The sequence below is a fragment of the Prionailurus viverrinus genome, chromosome B4 (genome assembly GCF_022837055.1).
Source record: "Prionailurus viverrinus isolate Anna chromosome B4, UM_Priviv_1.0, whole genome shotgun sequence".
Classification (NCBI taxonomy): domain Eukaryota; kingdom Metazoa; phylum Chordata; class Mammalia; order Carnivora; family Felidae; genus Prionailurus; species Prionailurus viverrinus.
Genome location: NC_062567.1, coordinates 121,161,214 through 121,188,996, shown reverse-complemented (window position 1 = coordinate 121,188,996; position 27,783 = coordinate 121,161,214). Strand labels below are relative to the sequence as shown.

The 27,783-nt window shown below is 45.2% G+C and overlaps 1 protein-coding gene across 8 annotated transcripts in view; it reads right to left on the bottom strand.

The window, feature by feature from the left end:
* The window catches only part of STAB2 (stabilin 2), a 165,017-nt gene that overhangs the window by 82,840 nt on the left and 54,394 nt on the right, over nucleotides 1-27,783 (bottom strand). For 6 of the 8 annotated variants that reach the window (XR_007153854.1, XR_007153855.1, XM_047865901.1 and 3 more), the window contains exons 10-24: nucleotides 26,558-26,691; nucleotides 24,826-24,908; nucleotides 23,536-23,685; nucleotides 22,016-22,159; nucleotides 21,416-21,472; nucleotides 21,137-21,262; nucleotides 16,094-16,147; nucleotides 15,714-15,794; nucleotides 13,685-13,837; nucleotides 11,344-11,406; nucleotides 8,368-8,454; nucleotides 6,723-6,809; nucleotides 5,281-5,392; nucleotides 3,189-3,369; nucleotides 1,047-1,140 (exon numbers count right to left, since the gene is read on the bottom strand). Coding sequence is in view for 6 of the 8 variants with exons in the window: in XM_047865901.1 (XP_047721857.1) it covers nucleotides 1,047-1,140; nucleotides 3,189-3,369; nucleotides 5,281-5,392; nucleotides 6,723-6,809; nucleotides 8,368-8,454; nucleotides 11,344-11,406; nucleotides 13,685-13,837; nucleotides 15,714-15,794; nucleotides 16,094-16,147; nucleotides 21,137-21,262; nucleotides 21,416-21,472; nucleotides 22,016-22,159; nucleotides 23,536-23,685; nucleotides 24,826-24,908; nucleotides 26,558-26,691 (1,606 nt within the window). In the remaining 2 variants the exon portion in view is untranslated. The remainder of the gene's footprint in view (nucleotides 1-1,046; nucleotides 1,141-3,188; nucleotides 3,370-5,280; nucleotides 5,393-6,722; nucleotides 6,810-8,367; nucleotides 8,455-11,343; nucleotides 11,407-13,684; nucleotides 13,838-15,713; nucleotides 15,795-16,093; nucleotides 16,148-21,136; nucleotides 21,263-21,415; nucleotides 21,473-22,015; nucleotides 22,160-23,535; nucleotides 23,686-24,825; nucleotides 24,909-26,557; nucleotides 26,692-27,783) is intronic. The other 2 variants (XM_047865905.1, XM_047865906.1) reach the window with 2 other exon arrangements.

Below are 27,783 nucleotides of genomic sequence, written 5' to 3'. Positions count from 1 at the left end.
ATTGCTTGTTGTTGGCCAGCCAATGACCATCACCATGAACATCGCTGTCATTTATTGAGCCAGGGACTGTTGTTAGTGTTTGGCTGGTATAAGCCATCATCTTGAGGAAGGTACTGTTATTGTCTCTGTGTTACAGGTAAGGAAAGTAGGCTTAGAGGAGGTAAGTAACTTGCCTCTGGTCACACAGCTACAAAACTTCACAAACCCAGGTCTCTATAATGCTGAAGACCAAGCTCTTAACCATGGTACCAAGTCCAGACCTGTCGGGATGACCACCTTAGGAAGCTGAAAGGCAGCACGGAGAGGAGAAAGGTGCTAGGTATGTTGTTGAGTGGGTGGGACTAGCCCAAGGGGCATCTGGTGGGGGTGGGGCAAGGCATTAACATTGAATTTCACCCTCAGAGCCAAGAGAAGTTACTGAAGGGGTTTCAGCATGGGAGAAACGCGATCTGATCCACCTCAAGTCACTGTGGCTGTGGGTGGGCCATGAATACTTGGTGGGTGGGCCAGAGAGGTTCTAAACTGTGGGTAAGGAATGGAGGTGACTCCGGCCTGGTGGTGGTAATCAAAAGGTGTTCTGAAGGCAGCGGTGGGCTTGGGCTATACCTCTGGGCTATATCCAATAATAGAATTTAGTTTCTATTATTGTCCCCAAACCTCAGTTTCTTCATCAGTATAATGGGGATAAGAACATCTGCCCCGTTGGGCTGGCGGGGAGGGAAGAGCAAATGAGATCAGGTGCACTCGTCTCTTGTAAGCTGTAATATTTCAATCAGTAGTTTAGTACTAACAATCTCCAATATCTGATCCTCAGGCTGTGCTTTTAAGAGCCCAAAGACCCGCGCTCCTGTGGTCCTGGGACGTCCCTTGCACATGTGGATTTAGGAATGGAAGCTCACAGAAATCACCAGCACCGTCTTAAAAACTTCAGGAATCCAGCAAATCTGCTAACACGAAAAGCCATCAGACACCGCTCTTTCTGGTAAGGCCTTCCGTCAGGATTTCCTAAAACACCAGGCCGCTTGGAAATGAAGACCAACACTCACATTGTGGCTGCAGCCCCCCGGGGTGAATCCTGCGCAAGGGTCCGTCTCTGAACAGAGGCTTCCGTCCCCTTCGTATCCTGCTTTGCAAACACAGCTGCGAAAGAAGAGTGAGTGCACACATTCAGCCCCAGACGTGGAAGCAGTCACTGCCCAGGAGAAAGCCGGCCAGCCAGGGCTGAACCGGTTCCTGGCCAGGCGCTTGACAGTTTGCGCTCGTGGAGGGAGCCAGTGTAGTCAGGTGGTCACGGGCACTTCGGGGGGTCTGCAGTCAGACCTGGGAAGCCAGGCCCCATCTCATAGCAGTCGTGTGACCCTGGACGAGTCCCTTAACCTCTGGGAGACTGTTTCCTCCTCGGGAATGAGAGTCTAAAATCTCGCTCCCAGAGCTGTGGAGATGAGATCAGCAGGTGCTGCCTTTAGCAGGGCACCTGTACACGCTTGCTTCTCGTGAGGCCCCGCGTCTGGCAGCTTTCCTGCTTCCACAGGGCTGGAATCTGCCTCTAGCTTAGCCTCTGTGGTTCTGCAGAGAACAACTCCCGTCCCTTCTATGCAATAGTTTTTAGCGTACTTGAAAATGACGGTCAGATGAGACCTCTCCTCTCTCCCCTCTCTGGTCCCTCAGATTTTCTTTTTTTGGAGCAAGACGCTCTCAGGCGTCTGATTCCGTGCGAGGACATAGTTAACTGACCCATCACCCTTTCTTTCAGACACGCATTTCAAAATGTCCCATCATGATACTGTAACTATCAAACATGCCGTTCATTCATTCTTTCATTCCACTAATAATTTATTGAGACCCTTCTGAGAGGTGCTGGGTCGCCTGTGGCTTCATCCTATCCCATGTCACTGTGGCAAATTCAATCATATGTGCTTCACAAAAATTTAAATAGAATTGTTTTTCATGTATCAAGGCTCCTGGAGGAAAAAAATACTTAGTCTGGTACCCGCATGAAAAAACCAGACTGATGGGTTCCAACACTGTTTGATTTACCTAAGTTTATATAGTATTGCTGCAGACCCATGTTGATAGCCCTTTGTGGGTGATTTCAGAGGTTTTAAGGACAGTTTTGATAACTTGTGATTTTTGACTTATGCATGGATGTAGATCCTAACTCTCAAGGCAGATGCATTTCTATCGGACCACCGTGGAGGAGAAGACACAGTCTCTGGGCCCACGCTGCCCACGGTCTAGTGGGGGAGACAGATCATAAGCAGGTAAGTAAGTAACTACGCAATTGCAAATTAAGAAAAATGCTTTAAAAATAAGACCAAGAATACTAGACATTCTCTGCATCTCCCAGGATATTTCTTGGGTGGTCACTGACTTTGAAGCAGATTTTCCTGGAGAGGGAAACTTCCTCTGACATTGCCCCTCCCACATCTCTAAGCCCACTGCATGATCTAATGACCAAGAGCCAATTTCCTATAAGATGCCTTTAACAGGGGAGTCATTATTAATGGCTTTAGGAAGTAAAAGCATTTTTATTTATTTTTTTATTTTTAAAGTTTACTTATGTATTTTGAGAGAGAGAGAGAGAGAGAGAGAGAGCGAGCACACAAGCTGGGGAGGGGCAGAGAGAGGGAGAGACAGAATCCCAAGCAGTTTCTGTGCAATTAGCGCAGAGCCTGATGTGGGGCTCCAACTCACCAACTGTGAGATCATGACCTGAGCTGAGCTGGAGAGTTGGACACTTACCTGACTGTGCCACCCACGTGCCCCAGTAAAGGCATTTTTAAAGGGTTGGAAAGTGGTGGACAAATGTTCATTTCTTTGCATAAGTGGTGATAATAATCATAGTTTCCATGACTGAACACCTGTGATGTGCTAGCCCTGGTGCTGGGTGCTTTTACATTCAGTTTTTATAATCGCCAGTGCCCTGCTACGTAGGCAACATCATCCTTACTGTACTGATGAAGAAAGTGAGACTCAGAGAGGTTAAGCGACTTACCCACGGTCACACAGCTGGTAAGTCTCAAAGCAGGGGGTGCTGCAATTTGAACCCAGCTCAGTCTGAGGTTTTCTCCACAAAAGCCACACTGGCAGCCAGAGAAAGCAGGGCTTTGTTTGCAAAGAGTGTAGTTATGGGTGGGGTCTATCTACAGGGAGCACAGTGGCTGTGGGCTGTTAAGGGTGGCGCCTACCTTGCTGTCCCATTGCTGTATTCACAGGTGGCGTGGATATGACAGGACTGTACGTAGGGCCCGCAGGTGGAGGTCTGCTTGTGGCAGAACGTCCCTGTGGAGCCTTCTCTGCACGTGCCGGCCAGGCAGGCCCCGTCACTGTCGATCCTGTTATTGCACGTTCCGTAAATGCACAGACATTCTGGAAGGGAAGGAAGAGGGACGTTGAGGGGCTGGGGGCATGAGTGTAGCAATGGGACACATGAGGTATGGAGGAGAGAGACCACCTCCCCTCACCGCCCCTCATGCCTACAGAGAAGAGAAGAACGTGGGGCTGAATCTGGGGAAGGCTCTGGGGCTATTTCTTAGCTTGTCAAGTGTCTCTCAGTGTGCCTGAGACAGGGAGCTTGCCTGTCCCATCAAGGAGGGGAATAACACAGTCTCAGAAATGCTTTGTGTGTGTGTGTGTGTGTGTGTGTGTGTGTGTGTGTGTGTGTGAAAGAGGCCAAGGAACTCGGCCTTCATTTACTTCGTGGTTAGAGAGCTTAGTTTGGAAATTTCTGACCTTTCTGGAATCCGTAGAAGGGGTTTCTCATGCCAGCATGGCCTCTGATGTGCAGCTGACACGTGCTCCTCACTCTCTAGCACAGCAAACCAGGATAACTGATAGTATCTGTCCACTGACCTCGTCCTAGGCACTGGGCCAGACTTGAACTGCACCATCTCATGAACAGTCACCAGCCTCTGAAGGTGAGTGCTTTCATCATCCTCATTTCCAGGTGAGGAAACGGAGGCCCAGGGAGGCGAAGCAAATTGCTTAACTTGCTGCTAAGTTTTCAAACAGGGACTCCAAGTTAGGCCTTCAAATTTCATTTCTGTTCGTGCCCAAGTGCCGACACAGTAGGTCAGTGTAGTAGCTGGTGTTCCACATGCCTGTTACCAGTTTCCACTTGAGCTGTTTACTTTGCTTTTGATTACAGGTGCTTAAAAATTGCAATGTGGGCTTCAGACTCAGGCTCCAATGCATGCGGGAGAGAGAGGAAGGAGGGGAAGTTTCTCAAACTTCAGTGGCAAGGATTTGGGGATTTGGATAAGATCAGAAAGGAAGGCATCTGTGGTTCTGCCCCAGGAGGGCGATGGGAGAGGGATTCCTGTGGGTGCTTGGAGCCAATATCCAGGACAGGGAAGAGAGCCAGAGTGAGAGGGCTGGAAAAGCATTAGCTGCACTTAAAACAAAAGACTTTTCATAAACTTTTAAACCAGCCAGGGCTTAATTGGCAAGGGACAGGGGGCCGGAAGGAAGGGGAGGCTCTCCCACCGGGGATGGCAGGCAGCCACAGAACGGGACGAGAGACGTTGGTATAGGCAGCCCCCACCAAGCCTTCCCTGACCTCGGCATCCTGCCCCACTGGCCTCATAAAAATGCCAGCGTTAGTAGGCTTTGGAATAAAACTTTATTTTTTTCCCCCAGAAACCGTATTTGGCACAAAGAACAGTGGATTAAAATCGGCAGCCGTGCCCCTGCTGTGCTCTAATGTCCTGGCCATCTTCAAAGGTGGCTATGAAGATCAGACAAGGTAAGAGAGGGGAAGGGCTGTGTGCTTTGTAACAAATGGATGAGTTAGTAGTGAGAGTAGTAACAGCTCCATCTACGGATTTCTTGCTGGTGCAAGCTCTGTGCTAAAGCCTTAAATTATGATCTGACTTCATCAAAAACCCATGACGTGGGTACCAAACTTCATTTTATAAATGGGGAAATTGAGGCTCGATGAGAGACTTTTTCTAAGGTCACACAACCTGTCAGTTGCAGCGTGGGGATTTAACTTTGGCCGGCTTGATTCCACAGCAACTCTGATCTAATCATTTTGTTCTTTCAAGTTCTAATCTTAGTGAAGAAACGTACATCGATATTTATTTTGGTAGATCTATGTATCTCTCCTCTTAAATATATACATGATGCAATTTTAAAAAGCATGATGCATGTTTTCAAGATTATGCAACTGCATTTTTGTCTAATGCTTAGCCAAGGGGGCGTGTTTGCACTATTGCTTTGCTGCAGTGCAGCAGGGATCCCGGCCGAGGAGCAGGAGGAAGCCTGGGAAGTGCCACTTACTTTTGTCACACCGGGGTCCATATTTGTTGGGGTCTGAGCAGAACTGGCACTGGGAGCCTTGGAAGCCATCCTGGCAAATGCACGTCCCGTTGCCGTCGAGGCCATCTGCGCACTGCGAGCAAAGGAGGCCCCAAGGGCGTTAGGACAACGCTCACCCGTGAAGGAGTCCCAGATGCCATCGTGCCATGGCCTGACTCTTTTGAGTGCAGATTCCATCTCTTTGGGACTCCTTGTAGAAAGCAGAGTTGTATTGGTATCAGGTAGGATGCTAAAACAGTGACAGGCTTGGGCTCCTGAGTTGGGATCTCGAACATTAAGGGAAGCCATTCAGGGAGGAAGGAGGTCACGGTGGTGCACTGGGAACCTGCAAACAATGCTTGACGGATGGTGTGACAAGCCACCGACCTTCAGCAAGAAGGCTGGCCGTTGTCCCATTGCTCTGCTTTATGACTTCAGACAGCAGTGTCTCCCCCTGCAGCGTAAGACTTTTTGCCTTTTCAGCCTTTTCCAGGTTGGCTTTGCAGCGCTCGCCGCGCATCCTGGTCGGGCCCCGTGCCTCCCGCCGTCAGCTGCAGTAGCTGATTAGTACCCGCTCTGCCCTGTTCTCCTCACCTCGCCTCAACCCGCTCATGAGTGCGGTTTTTCCTTCCCCTCAAAAGGGGCATATTTCAGATCTGGGTTTCTTAAATGCGTAGATCTGTAATTTCCCATGTTAACCGTAGCTTGTTTTACCTTTGTTTGTTTAGCCTCCAAACTAGGTGAGTTAAATTTGGGCCTTTACATTTTACTAGGTTGTGGAGGTGGGTTGAAAAAGGCAATCACCCAGGGGCACCTGGGTGGCACAGTCAATTAAGCGTCTGACTCTTGATCTTGCCTCTCAGGTCATGATCTCATGGTTCGTGAGTTTGAGCCCCACATCGGGCTCTGCACTGATGATGCGGAGACTGCTTAAGATTCTCTCTCCTCTCTCTGCCCCTCCCCCACTAGCACTCTGTCTCTGTCTCTCTCTCAAAATAAATTAATAAACTTAAAAAAAAGGCAATCGCTGGGCAGTGCTTTTTTTTTTTTTTGTTTAAATTATCACAGAATCTTAGTTTTGGAAGGAATCTTGGAGGTCAATGCAGGGTACCCTGCTACCTCCCATAAGAGGAAAGTGGGGTCAGAGGGAGCCTCGTTGAGCTATCCAAGGTCAAGTGGTCAGCAGCAGGAAAGCAGACACTGGAACACCACCAGACTCCCCACTCCCCACCCCTGTTGCCCTCTGTCCCCAGATTCCTTCTGCTGCAGAACCTTCTGTTCTTTTAGCAACTGATCTATTTCTTGTACTTCCTGGGAGTAGTGGTTGACACTGTAACACTTCTTGGTTTAGTGATTTTAAAACTTATTTTTCCACTTGACTTAGGACAGGTCAACCTCAGCATTCATGACAAAGTTTTCATCACCTGGCCGTTCCCAGAGCACGGATTCGAGAAGCCTCCTGGACACTGGTTGCAGTCCGGCCCATAGAAGCCTTTGCAGCACTTTGGTATCTGAGAAACAAAACGCATGTTGCTTTTGAAACCGCAAGCAGAGTGCCAGTTCCTCAAAGGAAGTATATTTTAATTTCCATTATTATAATCAACCCTGTGTGAGCCCGACTTTCTCTCTTGCAGATGACAGCATGGCTGGTGCACAGCCATCTGCTCACCACACATGTACTAAGGCCGACTGCATGCCAACCCGGCTCTGGCACCGTGAGAACGAGATATGAAGGCTTGTGCTCATGCAGCCCATGGTCTATCAAGTCCAGGAAGAGACCACAAATTAAAAAAAAGAAAGAAAGGAAGGAAGGAAGGAAGGAAGGAAGGAAGACAGGAAGAAAGAAAGAAAGGAAAAAAGAAAGAAAGAGAAAGAAAAGGAAGGGAGGGAGGAACAAGGAAGGAAAGGAAGGAAGGAAAAGAGAAAGAAAGAAAGAAAGAAAGGAAGGAAGGAAAGGAAGGAAAGGAAGGATGGAAGGAAGGAAGGAAGAGGGAAAGAGAAAGAAAGAAAGAAAGAAAGGGAGGAAGAAGGGAAGAAAAGAGAGAAAGAAAGAAAGAGAAAGAAAGAAAGAAAGGGAGGAAGAAGGGAAGAAAAGAGAAAGAAAGAGAAAGAAAGAAAGAAAGGAAGAAAGAAAGAAAGAAAGAAAGGAAGGAAGAAAGAAAGGAAGAAAGAAAGAAAGGAAGAAAGAAAGAAAGAAAGGAAGAAAGAAAGAAAGGAAGGAAGAAAGGAAGTAAGGAAGGAAGTAAGGAAGGAAGAAAGGAAGAAAGAAAGGAAGAAAGAAAGGAAGGAAGGAAGGAAGAAAGAAAGGAAGGAAGAAAGAAAGAAAGGAAGGAAGGAAGAAAGGAAGAAAGGAAGGAAGGAAGGAAGGAAGAAAGGAAGAAAGAAAGGAAGAAAGAAAGGAAGGAAGGAAGGAAGAAAGGAAGGAAGAAAGAAAGAAAGGAAGGAAGGAAGAAAGGAAGAAAGGAAGGAAGGAAGGAAGGAAGAAAGGAAGAAAGAAAGGAAGAAAGAAAGGAAGGAAGGAAGGAAGGAAGGAAGGAAGAAAGGAAGGAAGGAAGGAAGGAAGGAAGGAAGAAAGGAAGAAAGAAAGAGAGAAAGAAAGTTTCCGAGATCTGTAATCGCTGGGAAGACAAAATACAGTAGTGAAATGGTGGCAGGTGGGGACAAAAGTCAGGGGAGACTGGGGGGCCACTGTGCATTGGGTGGTGACAGGGGGTGAGTTAAACACTTGAAAGATGAACCAGTTCCAAGACAATCCTGGAAGAGCTCTCTGAGGGAGGGAGGGGAAAGCGTGCACGTTGTGATGTGGGAGTGAGGGTAAGAGACAGGTCGGAGCCCTGGCAGAGGATGGGCCGTGCGGGAGCATCAGGAGTGTAGGCTCTGTGTTAAGAGCGATAGGGAGCCACAGGAGAGAGGGATGCAGGGAGGGGGGTGACCCAGACGCCATGTAGAGTCCGCCCTTCCATTCCCCTGTAGGAAGACATTGCCAAGGCCCCACCAGCAACCTGTGAGCCCGCAGACCCTGAGGCCCAAGAGCGTCGCCCTGGAGCTGCCCTTTGCTGGTGGCCTCACCTTCACAGTGGCGTTACAGTATCTGGCACAGCCGCTCTTCAGGCTCCTTATTCTGCCAGTGTAGACACATCTGTGCGTGAAGAGCGTCTGGAAGAAAGCCAATGGGAAAAATGCACTGAGTCTGTGTTTTGAGGTCCTCTGGGGGTTGGTCAGCTTCTGCATATACTGGACATCCTACTTCCATTTACTGTCGATGTCAGGGAAGCGCCCCAGAGCACACCAGCCCACGTGGCTCCCAGCCAGAGCTCAGTCACCTTCTTTAGGCCTCGGTTACCTTCTTGGTAGAATACAGGCGGGCTTTGCACAAATAAGGGCACATTTATCTTTATATCTCCTCTCGTGCCATAGCAGACATTGCCAATCAATCAGGGTACACTTTCCTGTTCATCCAGGATGTGGCTTAGCCTCCCCTTCCAATCAATAGCCATCCCTAAGCTCCTGCTATATAGAAATTTTGGAGGCAGTAGAGAGTCTCTCTCTAATTTGTAGAAAGATCTACAATCAGGAGTGGTGTGTATGGGTAGGGGGGCAGGTTTAAATGCAACTTTTCACTCTGTAACCCCTGGTGCCTAATCATAATTATCTAGAGCTCCCATTTCAGCGAGAACTTACTAAAGGCAGACACATTGCATATATGAGGTCATCTATCTTTAACTCCATGTGGATATTTTTCATCCCTCTTTGTAGATGAGGGAACTGAGGCCCAGACAGGTAAATCTTTTTTTTCTAAAATGTCCCGAGAATGGGTCTTACCATGACTAGCTTTAGGATAGCAGAGGCAAGTCACGTAGTCTCTGTGGGCCTCAGCTGCCTCATCTGTGAAATGGGACGATAATGCTGATCCCAGGTTTTATCGTAAGCATTTTGTCCCTGGCTCAAAGTTTATGTTAGAGAAACGTGATGCTGAAGCTTAAGAAGGTAGCACTGAGAATTTCATGGACTATAAAATCCTAAAATCTGAGATATATAAAGGAATTTTGAGGACACTGAGGAAGGAATATTCAGTCCTCTTGTCAGATCTCAGGATAATTAAGCAAGTCTAGATCATAAGAGCCTGCGAAGGGCAGTTTTGAGGCTTTTCTGGTTCTAACCCATGGTCTAATTACCCCTTCTTCCTCTCCTTCTTTTCCTTACTTGGACTGAGGCAATGTAGAGTCACGGTTTTGCCACATATTAGCTGTGTGACCTTGTGCAAGATATTCTGTGTTTCCTTACCTCATTCCCAGATTACACGATGGATATAATGATCATATACCTACCTCATAGGTTTGCTACATAAAGCATTTAGAACAATGTCTGGCACACAACAATTACTGATGCTAGTCAACATGATTTCCTCTCTTCTCCTCCCTCTCCATATTCCCTGGTTGACAGCATCCTGCAGGACTCAGCGGTGATGGCTGTACTGAGCAAAATAAATACCTGAACAGCTGTGCCTATTTAATTTTAACGTTTTGCCTTATTAAGTGCTTCTCAGTAGGATTGTGTTAAAGATCTCATCTCCTTCCCTAGTGATCTATGCTAGTGTTGAATGAAACTTCTGGTTGATATGCTCTCTTTTAGGACAAAATTATAGGCAGAAATTTCTCTCATCAATTTTACCTTGGAGCATTTTGCTTTTGCCACCAGTAGAGTCCTTGACATATGAATTCTGGATTGTTATATACTATCTGTTTCCTTGTTAGATTAGAGCTTCTCAACACAAGAACAAAACCAGAACGAAACAGTAACTCATTTGTCTTTATGCTCTAGGAACCAGCTCTCAATAGATGTGTCCAGAATTCGGTGAAACTTGAAAAGGGTTTGACGGTCCTAATATCATTTTCTTGATAGTCTTTGTATTTCTATCTAGAAAAATGCTTAGGAAGGGCAAACAGGAGTATGGTGTGGCAGAATGTGTCAAATAAGTCCATTTCGGCATAGGGATTATTTTGACTCAAGGCACTTGAAAAACAGCAGATAGAAAAGGGACACTCTGGCTTCTGACCTCCCCATTTCTTTCTGAAAACAGGAGATCAAACTGTCCTGTGAAAGATGCCCTTCCTGCATCAGGACCCAAGAGACATCTTGTCACCAGAGACAGGAAGCTGAAGTCAAGAAAAACCTGCACCAATGGACCTTGTTAAAATAGCTGTGAACTTCCTCGAGCCTTCCTGTACGTTTTCGCGACTTTTCCACGATTGCCTCTCTTTAGTCAACCTACTATGTAAAAGTTTGGGTTTTGCCGTTTCTTCGCGTCTTCATTTTCCTCAGGGGGCTCCCAAGGAGCATGTTAAAGCTGTGAACTTTCCTCTTGTTAATCCGTCTAATGTTAATTTAATTCTCAGGCCCAGCTGGAGACCTTAAGATGGTGAAGGTTTGCAACCCCCCCCCCCCCCCCCCCCCCCCCCCCCCGGCCCCGAACAAACTTAGGAGGGCTAAGTAGGGAAGGAATGAACCTTTACTGAGTAGCCACTTGATTTAGGTATTGTACTTGGGTTTTTATCTATGCTAATCCTATTATTGTTATTATTATTATTATTATTACTTACAGACAAAGGAAGTTAGTGTAAAGGTTAAGCAATGCACCTAGGGTTAATGAGCAAGGATTCAAACACAGCTCTGTCTACCCTCCCCCATATAGTAGGCTAAGAGCTAGTGTGAAGTTACCCCAGTTGGAATAGATATCTTTTTTCTTTTTCAGTTTATTTATTTGAGAGAGAAAAAGAGTGAGCAGGGGAGAGGCAGAGAGAGAGGGAAAGAGAGACAATCCCAAGCAGGCCCCACACGGCTAGTGCAGAGCCTGACGTGGGGCTCGAACTCACAAACTGTGAGATCATGACCTGAGCAGAGACCAAGAGTCAGATGCTTAACTGACTGAGCCACCCAGGCGCCCCTGAATTAATATCTTTTAAGAAGAAAGGTAGAAAGGATGAGAAACACCACCAGTGGGGGTTGCTTGGGTGTTGTGTGGTTTCATGAAGCTGTCACACTCACTGTGCGCTCAGAATTAGCAGGACATTTGCTCCAATACACCAGGGAACAGCTCACACAGGTGCCCTGGAAGGGAAGACAATGGATCAGTACAGGCGCCCCTGGAAGAGGGAGCAGGGACCACCCGATCCAGTCTCATGTGTCCCTCCTACGGAGGGGGTTCCACTAGTTCAACACTTGAGGCCTCTGTCTCCACTCCCCACTGATGCCTCCCCAGCGAGGAGTGAAGTCAGTGCCACAGGGATTGGGACCTGGAGCTCAGCCTGTTCAGAGTGGCCCACTCCACCCCTGCTTTCAGGGTCAGATTGTAGGTCCACCGGCCTCAGGCTTCTGATCGACTCTGTGCCATGTAAGGCGCCCATCCCCAGGGAGGCACTACAGTTGTCCACCTGCTAGGGGTGACGCATTAGTGCTGGCCGCACACTTATGGCCTTGTTCTCCAATTAGCTTCCCACCAGTGGAGCTGAATGTTGAATCTCTGCCTTTCACTCCCTTGGGCTTCTTGCTTTATTGGTTCTGAATTCAGGAGGAAGGAGAGGGGTGTGTGCCTCCAAATCTTTCCAGATCAATTCTCTGACCTTCTCTATTGGGCTCTGTGCTCCAGCAGGTAGACGTCAAAGAACGGTCTCTCAGCCTCTCCTGCCAGCTTCTGATTGGTCTTGGCCAATGTGAGGTGCCAGCAGGAGACTGGTGGGTAGGAGGAGGGCGAGATCAAGGTACTTCTTCCCTACATCTCTGCTTGGATATCATTCCTATAGCTCCTGATAGATGTCACTTCTTCCATCCTTCCAGCCCTCATTGGGTTCAGGTACCTCCAGTCCCTTCCCTCCTCACTTCTTTGGTCTTGGGTGGTGATGGTTTCCTGCCATTACTTCTCCTTGGATGCCCCAGCATCACTGGTTTGTCTCCTTAGCCCTGCCCACCTCTCTGTAGTAGTGTCTTCATTAAAGTCTCTTCATTTGAACTGTTGGGATAAGTTCTGTTTCCTGCGGGGGCTCTAACTAGAACAGAGAATTACTAATTAATTAGGTGATGCACCTGCCAAAACTTTTTTCAGAGAATGAACCAAGCATAAATCACGGCCAGAAACTGGCCGTGAAAGTGACTCTCTGCCTCTCTTAAAAGGCGGTGCTCAGAGTTGAATCAAATCCTCCTTAGGGTATATGAAGGGCACAGAGGACTAGTCCCATCACAATATCCTAAAACATATCAGAAGAGCCAGCCACAATCCTGTGCCAGGTGTCCAACTGGCTATTTCCAGCCTTCACGATAAGAAGAGGGAATAAATAAAACCTATAAAATGAGGCCATTATTCCTTGTTCAATGCCCATATTCCAAGGATATTTTGAGAACAATCATTGAAGCATTATTGAAGTGTCCTGAAGAGTATTATTGAGTGTCCCAGACCTATTATTGCTGCAACTTTGGGGGTATGGTTTCCATGGGAACTGAAAGATTACATGTGCAGCAGTGTTGAAATTTGGGGTGCTTTGAAGAGAAGCAGCTGAACCAAGTAAGTTGCTATGGAAACAGGAAAGGCCATTAGAGGGTACCCAAGCTCTTAGGCAAACAGAAAGTTTAGTATTTGAAAAGAAGAACAGAAAGATGGTTGATTGGTGAGGCCAGAGCATCTCCCTGAGAAGAAATTCTATTTTAAGTTTCTTAGAGTAAAGCTATGGGCCTGGAGCAAGGTAGTCCCAGGTGACAGAGACAGGGATTGATCCTGCTTCTTCAAGGGTAGTGGGTTGAATAGTGTTCCCCACCAAATTCATGTTCTCCTGATTGAGTCTTTGCAAATGTAGTTAGTTAAGATGGGGTCATACTAGATTAGGGTTGGCTCTGAATCTAATGACTGGTGTCCTTAAAAGAAGCGAAGGGGACACACAGTGACCTACACAGGGAAGAAAGCCAATGCCAAGGATCACTGGGAGGCAGCAGTAGCCGGAAGAGGCAAGGGAGGATCTCCCTTCCAGAGCCTTCAGAGGGAGCACGGCCCTGCTAATCCCTTGATTTCAGGCCACTGGCCGCCAGAATTGTGAGAAAATAAATTTCTGTTGCTCTAAGCCTCTGAGTTTGTGGTAGTTTGTTATGGCAGCTCTAAAAAGCCAATATAGCTGGGAGGCATCGATCATTGTGGAAAATTCCCCAGTGGAGCTTTCATTCACACTTTATGAAATAGGACCTTGGGTCTGCCTGCCTCTTCATGGAGGCGGAAACCCCTCTGGAATGAGTCTCCTGTGGTGAAATTCTCCTTGTCAGCTTCCTGAGAATTGTGAGAGGAAAGAATGTTACCTACTCTGTGGGGCTGTTTAGGGGCCCCTCTTTATTTTTCTAGTTTCCTTACCAATTTCATCTCTCTCTTGGTTTCATCACATCGGTGAGGCAGAATGGGCACAATGGAGGGAGGAACAAGAACTCCAGTCAGGGTGTAGATTCGACCATTTTTGGCAGTGACTTCAGTGTCTTCCATTGCTACACCATTTGCCAGAATCTGTCCCTGGAAAGAAGCAATGACATCTCTTGTTCGGTCCTGCAGGGCCAGCAATCCTCAGGCAGAGCTGAGTAGTGGCAACCTCTCTAAAGAGCCTTCAACATCACTTAACTTTTTTTTGAGTGGAAGGTTGCTATGAGAAGGGCTGGGCTCATATTCCAGCTCTATAATGTATTTGCTAAGAGACCTTGGCGTAACTGTTTTACCTCTCTGTTGGCGAATTGGGGATCTATTCATTCAGATACATTTATTGACCTTGTATTAAGCTCTGCTTTAGGTGCTGGGGATACATCAGTAGAAAAAACCCCAAAAAACAAAAAAAAACCCACAAAAAAACCCACCCCAAAACCAAAACCAAAATCAAACCAGACAAGCCCTTGCTAATGTTGTAGGCAGGGAGCAGAAAATGAATAGATTAGCAAAGAATTCTGACCTCCACACCACTCGCCCCAAATCTGCTCCACCTGCAGTATTAATGGAAACTCCATCTTTCTGGGGGGTCGAGTCAGAAGCTCAGGAGTCTTCTTCCTCTAATCCATCAGCAAATTCTCTTGAGGCTTCCTTCAAAATAGCTTCAGAATGCATCCACGTCTTCCCACACCCTGCTCCTTGGTCTGAGTCACCATCATCCTCCTCTGGGTAATTGTGATCAGCTCCAGACTAGCCTTTCCTGAACATGCATCCCATCATGTCATCTGCCCTGCTTGGAATCCCCCACGGTCTCTCATCTCATTTAAAGTAAAGAGTTCTTCGGCCATGTGTGACCTGACCCCACTTCTCCTTCTCCCTCCTACTGCCTTGACTTCTCCTACCGCTCCTCCTTCAACCCCTCAGTTCCAGCCATGATGAGCTTGCTGTTTCTCATCCAGGAATATCCTTTGTTTCCTGTCTCTAGAATGTTCCTTCCTCCAGATATTCATGCTGCTTGTTCCTTCATTTCCTTCAGGACTTTGCCCTGATATTTTCTTCTCCATGAGGATTTCTTGGGCACTTTATGTAAAATGTCAGCCCCACCCTTGCTTCATATTCCCCTTGTTTGTTTGTTTGCCTTAGCACTTACTACTTTCTAATAGATGCTGTGTTTTATTTACTTACTTAATTTGTTTATTGTCTGTCATCCTATTCACTAGAATGAAAGTTCCATGCAGCTAGAGACTTTTCCCTATTTGCTCAGTGGGCTACATATAGGACCCAGAATGATGTCTGGCACATAGTTGCAACTCAGTAGATACAGAAAAGATGAATCGTCATCATCATCATCATCAACAGTGAATCAACAAGAACCATTATCTGCATGCTGTCAGGCTTTGGCTGTATTAGCTCAGAGAAGTACTGGAATAACACTGCCTCACGGAGTTTCTTGAATAAGTCATGTTCCCTCCCACCTCAGGACCTTTGCACATGTTCTCCCTTCTGCCTGGAACTCTCTTCTACTCATCTCTGACCAAGTTTACTGTACTCATCCATTGAAGCTTGGCTAATACGTTGCTCCCTCACTGAGGACCTCTAGACCCCCAGATTGGTACAGCCTCCTCCTATTGTAAGCTCTCATTATAATTACAATGACACTTCTTACAATTATAATTAAATAATTAACTGGCTGCTAATTCCTTGTTTAAAGTCTGTTTTCCTTGCTGAAATGTAAGCTTGTCTTCTTCATTGCTTTATCCTTGGCATCTAGTTCAGAGTCTCACACATGTAGCTGCTCAGCAAATTAATAATGAATTGAAATAATGAAATGAAGGAAATGGCAAGCGAATGAAATAATCATAAAGACTGTAAGCCTGCGAGTTAGCATAGAGGTAGGATAACATGGTGAACAAGCATAAGCAGAGCATAAATGCATATGAGTCATGACATCTGCAATAAAATTTTCACCTACGTTGTTGGTTGTGTTGAACTGTATGATCTGGTTGGCCATGCTCCTAATGTGTGGGGTTGAAATGAGAGTGGCCACTTCAAGCTGCAAAGAGAACAATAGAGACTTTTTGAGCAATGCATAGAGCCCTGATTTTGTAAAGTTCTCACTGGGAAAAAATAGCCTGGAAGTCTATGAAATAAATAATGGGAGCTTTGATGTCATGAGTTTTGTGGCTTTGAGGATTTCTCTGATAACAGGCTCACTATTCATTGCTAAGGGTATGCTCAGGGCTACAGATAAAGAACAATTGTCACACATTTTCTAGCACTGTAATAATGGAATTTAAGAGGGGTCAGATATGTGGAAAGCAGGGAAAAATAGAGCAGGAAAGTGGGGCCAACCTGAGTAAATGGGACAATGTGGTATCTGACGAGTTCCAGAAGCTTCCGAGATCCCTGCAAAGGAATCAAAATACTTCTTTAGTCATTGCAGAAAACACAACTTTCCCCCTCTTGTGGGTACCTCCTCCAGTGACTCTGGACACATAAATAAAAAATAAGAAAAATAAATGACCCATTAACTCTTCACTGGGAAGTGGAAGGTGAGAAAAACCCCATCTGCAAATAGCTAACATTCACCAAATCCCTGCTTTGTGTCAGGGACTGTTCTGAAAACATTATGCACACATTTTATTTAATTTTCTTAAAAACCTATGGGGGAGGGACTGCTATCGACTCATTTTATGCGTGATAACACCGAGTTTTAAAGACGCAACAGAGGTCACAAAGTTAACCTAGGGTATAAGACTAAGAAGTTCTCAGTCACTCTGCTCCATTACCTCTCTGAGTGTCTAAAGCTACATTCTGGATTTTCTAAGAGAGCCTCAGTTTAGGATTCTGTTTTCTTTCTCTATAAATAAACGCCTGCTTGTCAGACCACATAATGGTTATTTAGGAATATACAATCCTTAGGAATATGTGGTCAGGACATTTTCCCCTTCTATGCTACCATGGTACATGGTCATCTCTCCTTCAAAGCCCTTTCCAAGATTTCTCATACTTCGGAAAAACTGTAGCAGCAGAGGGAAAAAGAGAGCCTTGGGACCATCAGCAGGTCCCCACAGTGGTGCCGTGGGGAGAGCATACAGAGGTGAGGAGCATGGGGAACCATTCTCTCTGGGGACCAGTGGCCATGGCGGTCTGCTGCAGGACGTCTGCAATCTCCCAGTAGAGTCAGAGCTGAGAGTTAGAAGCTTCATAGCCCTTAAGTTCTGCTTCTTTATTTTTGAAAATGTTTATTTATTTATTAGAGACAGAGACAGAGACAGAGACAGAGAATGCCAAGCAGGCTCCATCCTGTCAGCTCGGAGCCCAACATGGGACTCGATCCCATGAACTGTGAGATCATGACCTGAGCTGAAGCCAAGAGTTGGTTGTTGAACCAACTGAGCCACCCAGACCCCGCCATCCTTGAGTTCTGCTTCTCACGTGGCACAGCCATGGTTACTCTGGCTTGGACAGGAGGAGGATCACGAATCAAGATCATAGTAACCTTCCAGAGGCTGACCATTCTAGGGACACGTTACAATAGCGAAAAGTCCCAGGCCAAAAGAAATCCCTGCTGAATCTGATTTCCATTCACTCAGAGTCCCTTCTGCATTTGTTCTTGGTCCCTGTGCCAGGGGAGTTACCCGCAGGCAGCATCCTGGCTTGTCTGGGACGGCCCTGGTTCACACCTATTATTTTGGCAGCCCCATTCGCTCTCAGGTGTCCCGGTGTGGATGATAGATTGCATGGCCACCACATCTATAAGCCAAAGGCAGTATGCGCAGAGCAGGGTTACCGTAAGAATGTTCAAGTTGAACACCAGGTAGCCAGCCCTGGAAGTGATGTTTTCTGGAGCCCTGGCTCTGTTCCTGCATGGCTTTGAGCAAGTCACTTTGACTCTGGGTCTTCACTTCCCCTTGCAGCTGCTTTATGGTACTCAGAAGTGAGGGCTTGGGGGCAGACGCGATGCTATTACAAGTTTGGACGTTCAGTGGCAGAAAATGTGAGAAAAAGTGGGGACCGCTGGGGAACGTCAGCCCAAACTGGGCTGCAAACTCTTGCAAGGCAGGGATGGGGCCTGTCTGGCTTATTAATCAGCGTCGCCAGGTGGTACAGTGCAGGACCCACAGCTGACTCTGCGTAAACATCTGTGCCAGTAAGTTAAATGGGGGAAGAGGTCCTGGGAAGAGCACTGGGCTGGACGTTGGCGTCTTGAGTTCTAATCCCGAGTCTGCTTCTGTGACCTTGAGCTAGCCACTTAGCTCCTCTAGTCTCGGTTTCACCTGCAAGAGAACGGGCCTGGTGTGGACCCCTTCCAACCCTCTGATTCTGTAGGAAAGCCTTTATCAGCTGGGTAATTCACTTCTAAAGCCCTACGAATTCATTGGTGTTGGATCCTTTTTACAAGAAAGAGGAGAATACAAGGGACAAAGGGATGGATGAGCGTCATTCCTGCCATTGTGGAGAGCCTGTCTCCTGTCCCATGGCTGGGAGCCATGAAGGTCATCATTCAGTCCAGCGCGGCTCAAACTGACAGGATGTGTGTCCAGGTGCTGCTGGTGTTGGGGAGCCTGTCGGTGTAGTGCATCCTTTCCCTTATGAAGACATTCGCTTCCTCCCTGCTGTTTTAGGTAAAAATAACAAAAAACCAAGCCTTTTGATGCGAGGGCAGAAAGAGAGCGGGTTTTCTACCAAACTGTTAATGTGACCTTCAACTCTTTCATTTCACCTCCCTTTGTCCCATTTTACTTGCAGGGTATCTGTGAGCTGGCAAGGGCCAGTCTCTGGTATCCTCTGCTTTCATTTTGCCTAGTTCAGTGATGAAGTCACAAACTGGGGCTGGTAATCAGTAGCTGTGGTCTCTGTGGGGATAGGGTGGTTTCAGGACAGAAATTTTGCCTCAGGGAGAAGCAGAAAGATACACTGGAAAGGAAACACGGCATTCCAAAATCAGAATTAGTAACCATTCCTCTAATGAAATCAGTTTATTTTCCATTTCACTGGCTTAGCTGATGGGGGCTTTACTGTCTCCAGCTAAGGTTGTTCCCCGAAATAAAGCTAAAAGATGCTATTAAAATGCATGGAGAGTGGATCCTGAGAAACTTAACAGGAACCCATGGGGGAGGGGAAGGAAAAAAAAAAAAAAGAGGTTAGAGTGGGAGACAGCCAAAGCATAAGAGACTGTTAAAAACTGAGAACAAACTGAGGGTTGATGGGGGGTGAGAGGGAGGAGAGGGTGGGTGATGGGTATTGAGGAGGACACCTTTTGGGATGAGCACTGGGTGTTGTGTGGAAACCAATTTGACAATAAATTTCATATAAAATAAAATAAAATAAAATAAAATAAAATAAAATAAAATAAAATAAAATAAAATAAAATAAAATAAAATGCATGGAGAGAGAAGGACCTTCCTACAGATTGAGAAGTTTTAACTGAACAGGTTCTGGACCCGAGAAAAGAGCAGAAATGATCATTTTATCCCTCACCTAGGAATTAAAGTAGAAGAACAGTTTGGGCTAAGAAAAAAGAGATTTGAAATTTTTATATTCTTTGTGGGCAGAAAAGTACTGCCTTTGAGAACAAGGAGATTGAGAGCCAGAAGCAGTAGTGTCCTGGTAAATCAGTTCTATGGGGGAAAAAAGTAGCCCAGATTTATAGAGTTGGCCAATTTCTGTCATGGTAATATTCTTACCATAGGTGAGAATTTCAAGCTACAAGGTTATCTCACTGAACTAAGCTGGGAAGAGGCTCACAATCTACTCTCCAGAGCCAGAGCAAGCCAGCTCCAGCCACAGCTGGAAGGAGTTATGAGGACAGAGGAAGATAAGAGGTTTCTGAGCCAAATTGCTTGACAGAAAAGCAGGGAGGTTGATTTTTTTTCAATTCTAGTTAAAACGTTTTGTTTTAATTTTAAGTGTAGCTGGTTAGGTGTCTGAGAACTCCTTTAATATTATTTTTTTTTAATGGTATCATATAAGAAGCCATGTACTCAGCGCGGCCATATAATCTCAAGATTTTAATAATTTCCTAGGGGAGCCACATTACTGTTTAGCTTTAAAAGTAAGTATGAGTGTGAGCTCCAAAGAGAGCTATAACCATTTTTCTGCAATAGCTACATTTCGGAAAACTTGCATGTGAATAGTATTTTAAAAATAGCATCCTATCTTGAAGACACTGGGAAATCTGACATTTTAAGTGGAAACCTGTAGCGATGTTTTAATATGTTGAACATCTATTTGCAGTGTAAGAGATTACCTTCTGATTTATCTCCTCAATCCACATAGTTTTAATCCAAAGTTTTCCGAAAGCAAAATATCCTTGTAGATACCTGAAAGTATTCTAGAAAGGTATGTATCCATGTACATCTCTAAACTATACATGCAATGAATGAGTTTGAGGTTTCAAAAAACAGTGTAGCCCAAGTCACCTGGGTTAGAAAGTTGGTTCTTCCCCAGATGTCTATTTTTAGGTCTCATACAAGTGTCATTAAATAAAAATTCTTGGGGTATGGTTTGTGAAACTTTCTACTTTAACAAGCCCCATGGGTGATTCCTAAGTCTACTGAAGTTTGGGAATCACTACCCTAAAAGATCCAGACCCCCCATTCTGTATAATGAACTGATCTACATGAGGTCATGGATAGTCTGGCCCCATTTCCAAGATGGTGGCATAATTTCAGGGCACTGGAGGAAAGCTTGTGGCCCTTCCTATAATTCCATCATTTGACATTCTAATGAACAAAATTCCATAATTTGTTACCCCTCTGTTCAGTTTAAGGCTGTTATTTCTGGGAGAGGAAACACCTGAAATGGTTTTAGTCATTTACATTCTTGTGTGAAGGAGTAAAAAAAAAAAAAAATCTCCTTTCTGGAGGAAAATGTGAAAGAGTTGAAGGATTATGGTATATAAGGAGAGGGTTATTGTGAAGAGAGATGGAAGCAATGGAAGGGAATGAATGGAGCATCTAAAAATAACATTTATTCCTTTCAAATTTAGCCTACACCTGGTCCAGAATGGCCTGGTTTAGAATTCATTTTCTAGGTGGTTTTAGAGTTGGAGGGAACTTAAAATCTTGATTTTGCTAGTGAGAAATATTTGAAGACCCAGGAAAAATCAAAGCAATCATTTAGATCTGGGGTTGCAGATAGATTTTATTTCCTGTGCTCGGTCTAACTGACTGGTAATAGCTACTTGGAACTCTGACCAGGAGATTGGAGCCACAACCATAGTTCCAGAGAACTGTGATTGATTAATGATTTCTGCCTTGGTTGAGGGAGGGTAGATGGTGATACATATGTTATTTATTGGACATCCCTAGTTTAGGAAAAAATCTGTATGGGTGCAGACTGAGGCAGTAATGCTGACATGATGCCGTCAGAGTAAGTAGGATACCATACCTCTGGAGAAAGGAGGTAATCAAGAGTGCCATCCTTCATATTAACTAATGCTTCATTACTTGGAACAAAAATGGTGTATGGTCCACCAGCCCCGTCTTCATCTAAAGCATGTCCCACATTGGTTTCCTGCATTTGAAAAATGAAATTTTATATCTACAACCTATCTCTGACAAATACTTGAAGTAATTCCTCAGCACATATTTATAATTGACACCCTTGCTCATTATACAAAAGACACGACATAAAACCATTTTCCAGAAATTCATGAAAAGTACATACCTCTAGCAAAGATCTGAACTTGCTGTATCTTGGTTGTAACATTGTCATTATGGTTTTCTAAAAATCACGAGAAGAAATAAGGTGGTTTAAGAAATAGATGTCCCAACATTAAAAGGTTCATGACAGAATTTATGTGTGAATGTGGATGGAAAAGAACCCAGTCAACTGCAACACATATAGAATGTTTCCTGTTGTTATTGAATTAGTGGTTCAGATGTGAATGTTCGGAAATAGACTTTGGCCATCATCAAATGAGTCAAAAGGAATAAATTTTTATTGCGGTGAGGACTGCCCTCCTCCACAAAGCACGAGGGATAACTTTTCATGACAACTGGTCACTGGACAGAATCATCATATGTGGCCATAAAAGAGGTCACAAAATTGAGATCTTGCCTGTATTTATTGTAGGCTTTTCTTTCTGTTGGCAGAGGTACCCAGAATTCTACTGAAAACAGAAATGATCCCATTTTCCCCATGGCTGGGGTCCTAGCACACACAAAGGACAAGCACATAGTGTGCATTTTCTTCTTCAGTATGACTCTCCAGGGAACAAAGAAAGATGGCTTTGGAGTGACCTAACTTTTACCTGAAATGCCTCACCTCAGTGTTGCTCTCAAATGTGGGTGCCATCTTGTCCATGGCTCTGTCGAGTATGTGCAGGAGCCCATTGGAAGCAACTATGTTCCCTTGTATAATTTTTGCCTTCTTTTTGCCTCCATAGAGTTTAAGCTTTATTTGATTGTCCTAAAACACCAAGAAAAATAAAATTAAGCTGGTATCCTTGAAGGAGTACTGGATTAGAAGTCTTAAGTCCTTGGGTCTGGCCATTTGTGGGTTATATGAGCATGGGTAAGTCACTTAACCCAAAATGGGAAAGATGGCATTTGCTTGCTTGATTTGACTAGTCTTTTGTTAAGATCAGATGAGATAATGTGTGAAATCATTGATGACTACCAGTGATTTCCAAATGTGAAGAAGCAATCATAAGTCTCCCCCAATAGACCACAAGGTCAAAAAGGGCAAAACAATTCAATTTATTGTAAATTTATCACCTACTTTAGAGCGTTGTACACACAAGGCACACAAAATTTTTTTTGCTGCATAAATGACTAAAGCTAATTCCTTCTTCCTTTATGTGGCTCTTACAAGCTATAGGAAAGAAATATGAGTGAATAAATGAAGGAATGAGTGAGTGAATGAATGAATGAATGAATGAGTGAAAGAATGTCCTTGTGAGAAAAGAAGTAAAATTTTCATCCATCTATCTAGGTTTCTATCCATCTATCCATCCATCCATCCATCCATCCATCCACCCATCCATCTATCCTTACACACACAGTACAACACACTGCTTAATGATTGAGGTCTTGGAGTCAAGGAGACCTGCATTTGAATCCTGGCTCTGGCCCTTACTTGCGACCTCTCAGTTTTCCCACTTGAAAAATCTCCTTTACGGGTTTGTTGCAAGTCTTATAGAACATAAATAAAGGTTCACCTCAGTACTTTGTATAGAGTAAGTGCTCAATAATCTATCAGCTATTGGTAGTTGGTGAAATGCAACAATATAGGCCATAACCCACACATGCACATTCTAGTAATCGAGTGCCTTCCTGCTCAGTAAAGTCACAGAAAGAGTTATTTGTGAGGGGGGGGGAAGGGTAGTTTTACTCAAACAATGGAACAGACCTAACAGCCTTAGGAGAGATGCAATGTTAGATTTGCAGAGGAAAGATAAACTCCAGCAACCTAAAGCAAATATAGTCTATTTCCTTCTGTAAGAGGGAAGCTGATCTGGCTTTGGGCCGGTGCTTCCAGGAAACAGGTTTATTATAAAGCTCCTCCTTCCCCCTGGCACCTGAATGATGTTCTCTTGACAATGAATTCAGACCAGAGCAAAATCCCACACTTTATAACCCTCTTTTCACAACAGTCCCTTCCTGCCTGGTCCTTCCTGGGGTTGTTCTTCGCTTCTTTCCTCATAGGGAAGTGCTTTGACAAGCAAGGGAGAAGAAAAGAAGTTCTTCATAAACTTTGCAAGCCCAACCACAGACAGAGATGGCTGTGGGCACTGGGTCAGCAGACGCTTTTGTTCTGGGAGTGAAAATCAGAGAGCCCCTTACCTTATCGTCATTGAAGATTTCTCCCGACTTTCCAGTCAAGGTATAGAAGGTGTCTGTGTTATTCATACTCTCAGTGTTCATCTGCCCAGCAATTACATGGAGTTTCACAAAGTACTGAGCAGATTGTTTATCCATCAAGAGCTCTTTTACCTGAGGAGAGAGAGCCACTTCTTTCAGTCTCCACTGTTGTTTGGAGGAGAAAATGAGGTTGTGAGGCAGGCATTGGCCAATCAAAGACATCAATGCCAGGGCTCCCTAACTTGGGCTTGGGCTCTTTCAGATACAGGTGACTCTGGGGGGAGCACAATCTGGAGAGTGGGAGGCGATGCTCAATGTCCTCTCAAACCACCAGGAGCGAGGAAGGTGCAGGCACCCAGGGAATCATCTTGAGCCCGGGGAGCATATGGAAATGAAACAAGAAATCACATGAAAAGAAAGCGCAGACTAGACCCATGGAGTTTTTGAACAGTAAGTTTAGGGTTTTTGCAATCCACTGGACTGAGTCGACATTTTGTCAATATTATATATCATCAGCAATCAATCAACAGATGCTTTTTATTAACTGTGTAAATAAAATCTATATGTTAAACAAGAGACCACATTCAAAGTGCATAGTGCAGAGACATTCAATATTTGTGAGTTCTCCTCCCCAGTAGGAGACATGTGAGGGTGCTTTCTTTTCATGTGATTTCTTGTTTCATTTCCATATGCTCCCCGGGCTCAAGATGAAGATAAACCACTTTTATGCAAATCAATATGTCCATTATCTCCATCAATCTGAATGTAACAATTTCATTGACACCCTCATGGTAGGACACCTCCACCAGGCGCTATGAGCTTCATTCCCACTGCATGACATCACCTCAAACAACAGGTGTTCACATGGAAGACCACAGTTTTCTCTTAGTTTCCTCTACCACTGTTATCATTTATGATCATTATAAGAAACAAATGTGTAGCTAATATATTAGGTTAATTCTTGCAGGAAGTAAGCAGTTTTGCATTATGTAAATCCTATTTTTCACATGACTATAGTTAAGATCCCTCAGTCATTAATTACCCTTGAAGGGGTCATGTTTGGAAGGGGGCATCCTTGGGTCCTCTAGGGAGCCAGTAATGGTCTCGCTGGATATGCAAGTACATTCACTTTGTGACAACTCAATGAGCTGTGTGTTTACAATCTGTATACTTTCTGTAAATAGTTCCCCATTTTAATCTCTCAAAATCACCATCTTTATCATCAGTAGGCTTCATTTAATAGAGGTTTCCCACTTTATTGTAAATACTTACACTGAATCCTCTTAGTCCCTTGTCTGTGGGCAACAGCACAGTGAATGGTCCCAGGTTACTTAGTGGCCAGGCATAGGCTTTGTCTTAGGAATAGAAATTCATAAAGAAAGAAAACACCAAATGAATCAGTGGCACATGAAGAGTAAAATCAAGCAATGGCCCTTGTTATCCATTTAGGCCCTTTGAATCAAGAGCTTCTCTGTTCTCATTGGCGAGAGTAGGCCTTGGTAAACTAGGAAGCTCTCTAAGAAAGAATGGCATCATAATGCCATGGCCCCCAAAGCTTCTGCATAATTGTGTGGCATGTCCTGCAGCCACAGCCTTGGCTTCAAGGAGACCCTGGAATGAGACCTTCTACGAGGGTCATGTGACAAAATCCTCAGCCAATCCCAGCAGGTCACCGTCCCTGCGCCGGACTCTCTGAGCAGTTGTCATCCCAGTGAGCAAAGACACAGCCCTGTTCCATCCAAGTCCAGCTCAGAAGAGCCTCATGCTTGGCTTAATATTCTACTGTTACCATCTTGAAATGTTTAATAATTTTTGAACAAGAAGTTCTTGTCATTACGCATGGTGTCCTACAAGTTATGTATCTGGTCCTGTTTCTATCCCCCTGGAGAAGCTGGGACATCAGGGTGGGCTCTGGGCTTTCACACAGCAGGCAAGGTTGACCAGCACTACATAAATGGGTAGAAGGTCAACAGGACTTTGCCCAGGGAAATGTTCGAGAGCACAGCCTGCAGAGAACACTCTCACCCTGTCTGCTGTCACTGGATAGTCTGAGTTCTTAGAGGAAGGCTGTAAGAAGCCTGAGGCATGCCACAAATGCTTGTCCCCTGGAGGATGCCCTGGAAAGAGAAGGGCATTTGTGCAGGATATATGTTAAGATTTATGCAGACAACGTGGCCTTGACCCATTCTCCGTTTGTGCTCTTTCCGGGAAATCATTTTTTGGTGACTGGTAAATTTTAGATTTTGCTATTTTGGAACTTCTGTCGATTGGTCAAGTCTGTGTTTTATTTTCTGTTGATTGGCCAAACTTGTGTTTTATTGAAAGACTTGTCCAAGGCTGCAATCAGCTGTATTATTTCATTCTCAAGGGGGTGTGGGGCAATGACCCCTGAAGTGCATTTGGAAATGATGAGGGTGTTTTAGATTGTCACCCTGCCTGGGGGACTGGGAAAGGACATGTCACTACAGACAACTAGTCCTTAGGGGAGGGGGGAGGGCAAAAATCCTAAACATCCAGCCAGGTGTGAGATGATCATACCAACCAAAACTATTCTCAAAAGTCAAATGGCACCCATTGCAGAACATGGATACAGCCTCAGGTTTTAGTCACTCTCTTTTCCCAGTATTACCTGCCAACCTTGCTTCACACCTGGAGGACCCATAAAGTCAAGGGAAAGAGGACAGTCTCCATCCTCACATCAGTAGCTGCTCCGTCTCATTGTTGTTGCAGATCAGTTAATCTGTGGTGACTCCAGGACCCTGTCCTCAGGACTCTGCCTACGAACTGCTGCTTGACAGGACCTCTTGGCACTAACTCCTTGTCTCCTGGAAAAGGCTGCCTGCCCTTTCCCTTTCCCCTGCAAGATGCCTCCCTAGGAGGGCCAATTCCAATAGATAAACCTTGCCTCTCCTGCCCACCCCTTTCTGAATGATTGTGTCTTGGAGGTGTCTTGCCTGAAAGAAGGTTGCCCTTTACGTGGAAAACTGTACCCGTAGCTGCATACCCAGGAGCGAGATGAAAGAGGTCAGCCTTCCTTGCCATTTTCCTCTGGGTTCAGTGTTTAATTCTCTGAGTCGCTCCATGATGTTTCCATAACACGTCGAGCCGTCACCCACGTAACCTTTCCGGCAAGTGCATCTACAGGGAGGGTGAAAACACATTCTCAGGCTCTTAGCGTGTTGAGATCCTACAGTCCAACTCCCTCATTTTGCAGATGGGGAAAACGGTGCCCAGAAGAAGAGGGTCAAGACCAGGAGAGGAGAGGCACAAATAGAGGTGAGCATTCCTGTGGCAATACCTGACATATAGTAAGTCCACGAGAAATGGATACTTAATAAATTTTGCATATCTATAAACACTGGGTATCTTTGTACACTCTTCGTCTCAGTATTTTTCAAAGTGTGGTCAAGAGACCATGTACATCAGCGTCACTTGGAGTACTTATTATAAATGCAGATTCTAGATTCTACAGAACCACTGAGGCAGAATAGACTACTGAAGTCAGCCCCAAGTCAAGATGTAGAGCTACTGATCTGCTTCATAGATCTTCCCCTTACCCTGTCTTCCTAGTTGAGATGTGTGCTCAAATGACCCTTCCTCATAGGAAACTTCTGCTATCGGCCACCTCTCCCCACACCCTCAACAGTAGATCAGGACCCTACCCGCCTTAGTGTGTGCTCTCATGGGACCATGTAGCCCTTCTCTGTAGCAGCGATCCCAGCTGTAATTTCATCCTAACCTGTGCAGTTATTTGATTTGTATCTGCTTTTGCATCTACACTGAGAACAGGGAAAAGGCAAGGGTCGTGTGCATATTTATGCCCTATTTTAACGTCAGGATCTAGGGCAGGGTTTGGTTCAGAACAGGTACATAATTAACAGCTGAACGATAAGTAGCAATTGAATTGCAATGAATATATAAATAATGAAGTTTGCAGAAATATTATACAATAGTTTAGTTTCATAAAAGGTGAATACAGTTAAGGATGAAGTTTAAAGGCGCACTGGCAGTATTGTGCTGGTAAGTGTTTAATAGCCAGCTCTCAGTGGGAGTCGGGGCAGGGCCCCTGCTTTTCAGGATTTGCCAATTTCCACAGGTCCTACTCCCACCGTGGCCAATCTCAAACTGCCAGCGTGAGGAAAACCAGCTTGCAAAATCCTGAAGCTTCAACCATCAGCTTTCGTGCCTCAGTAAACCCTGGCTCTGGCACACCACTGCTACCTAGCAAAG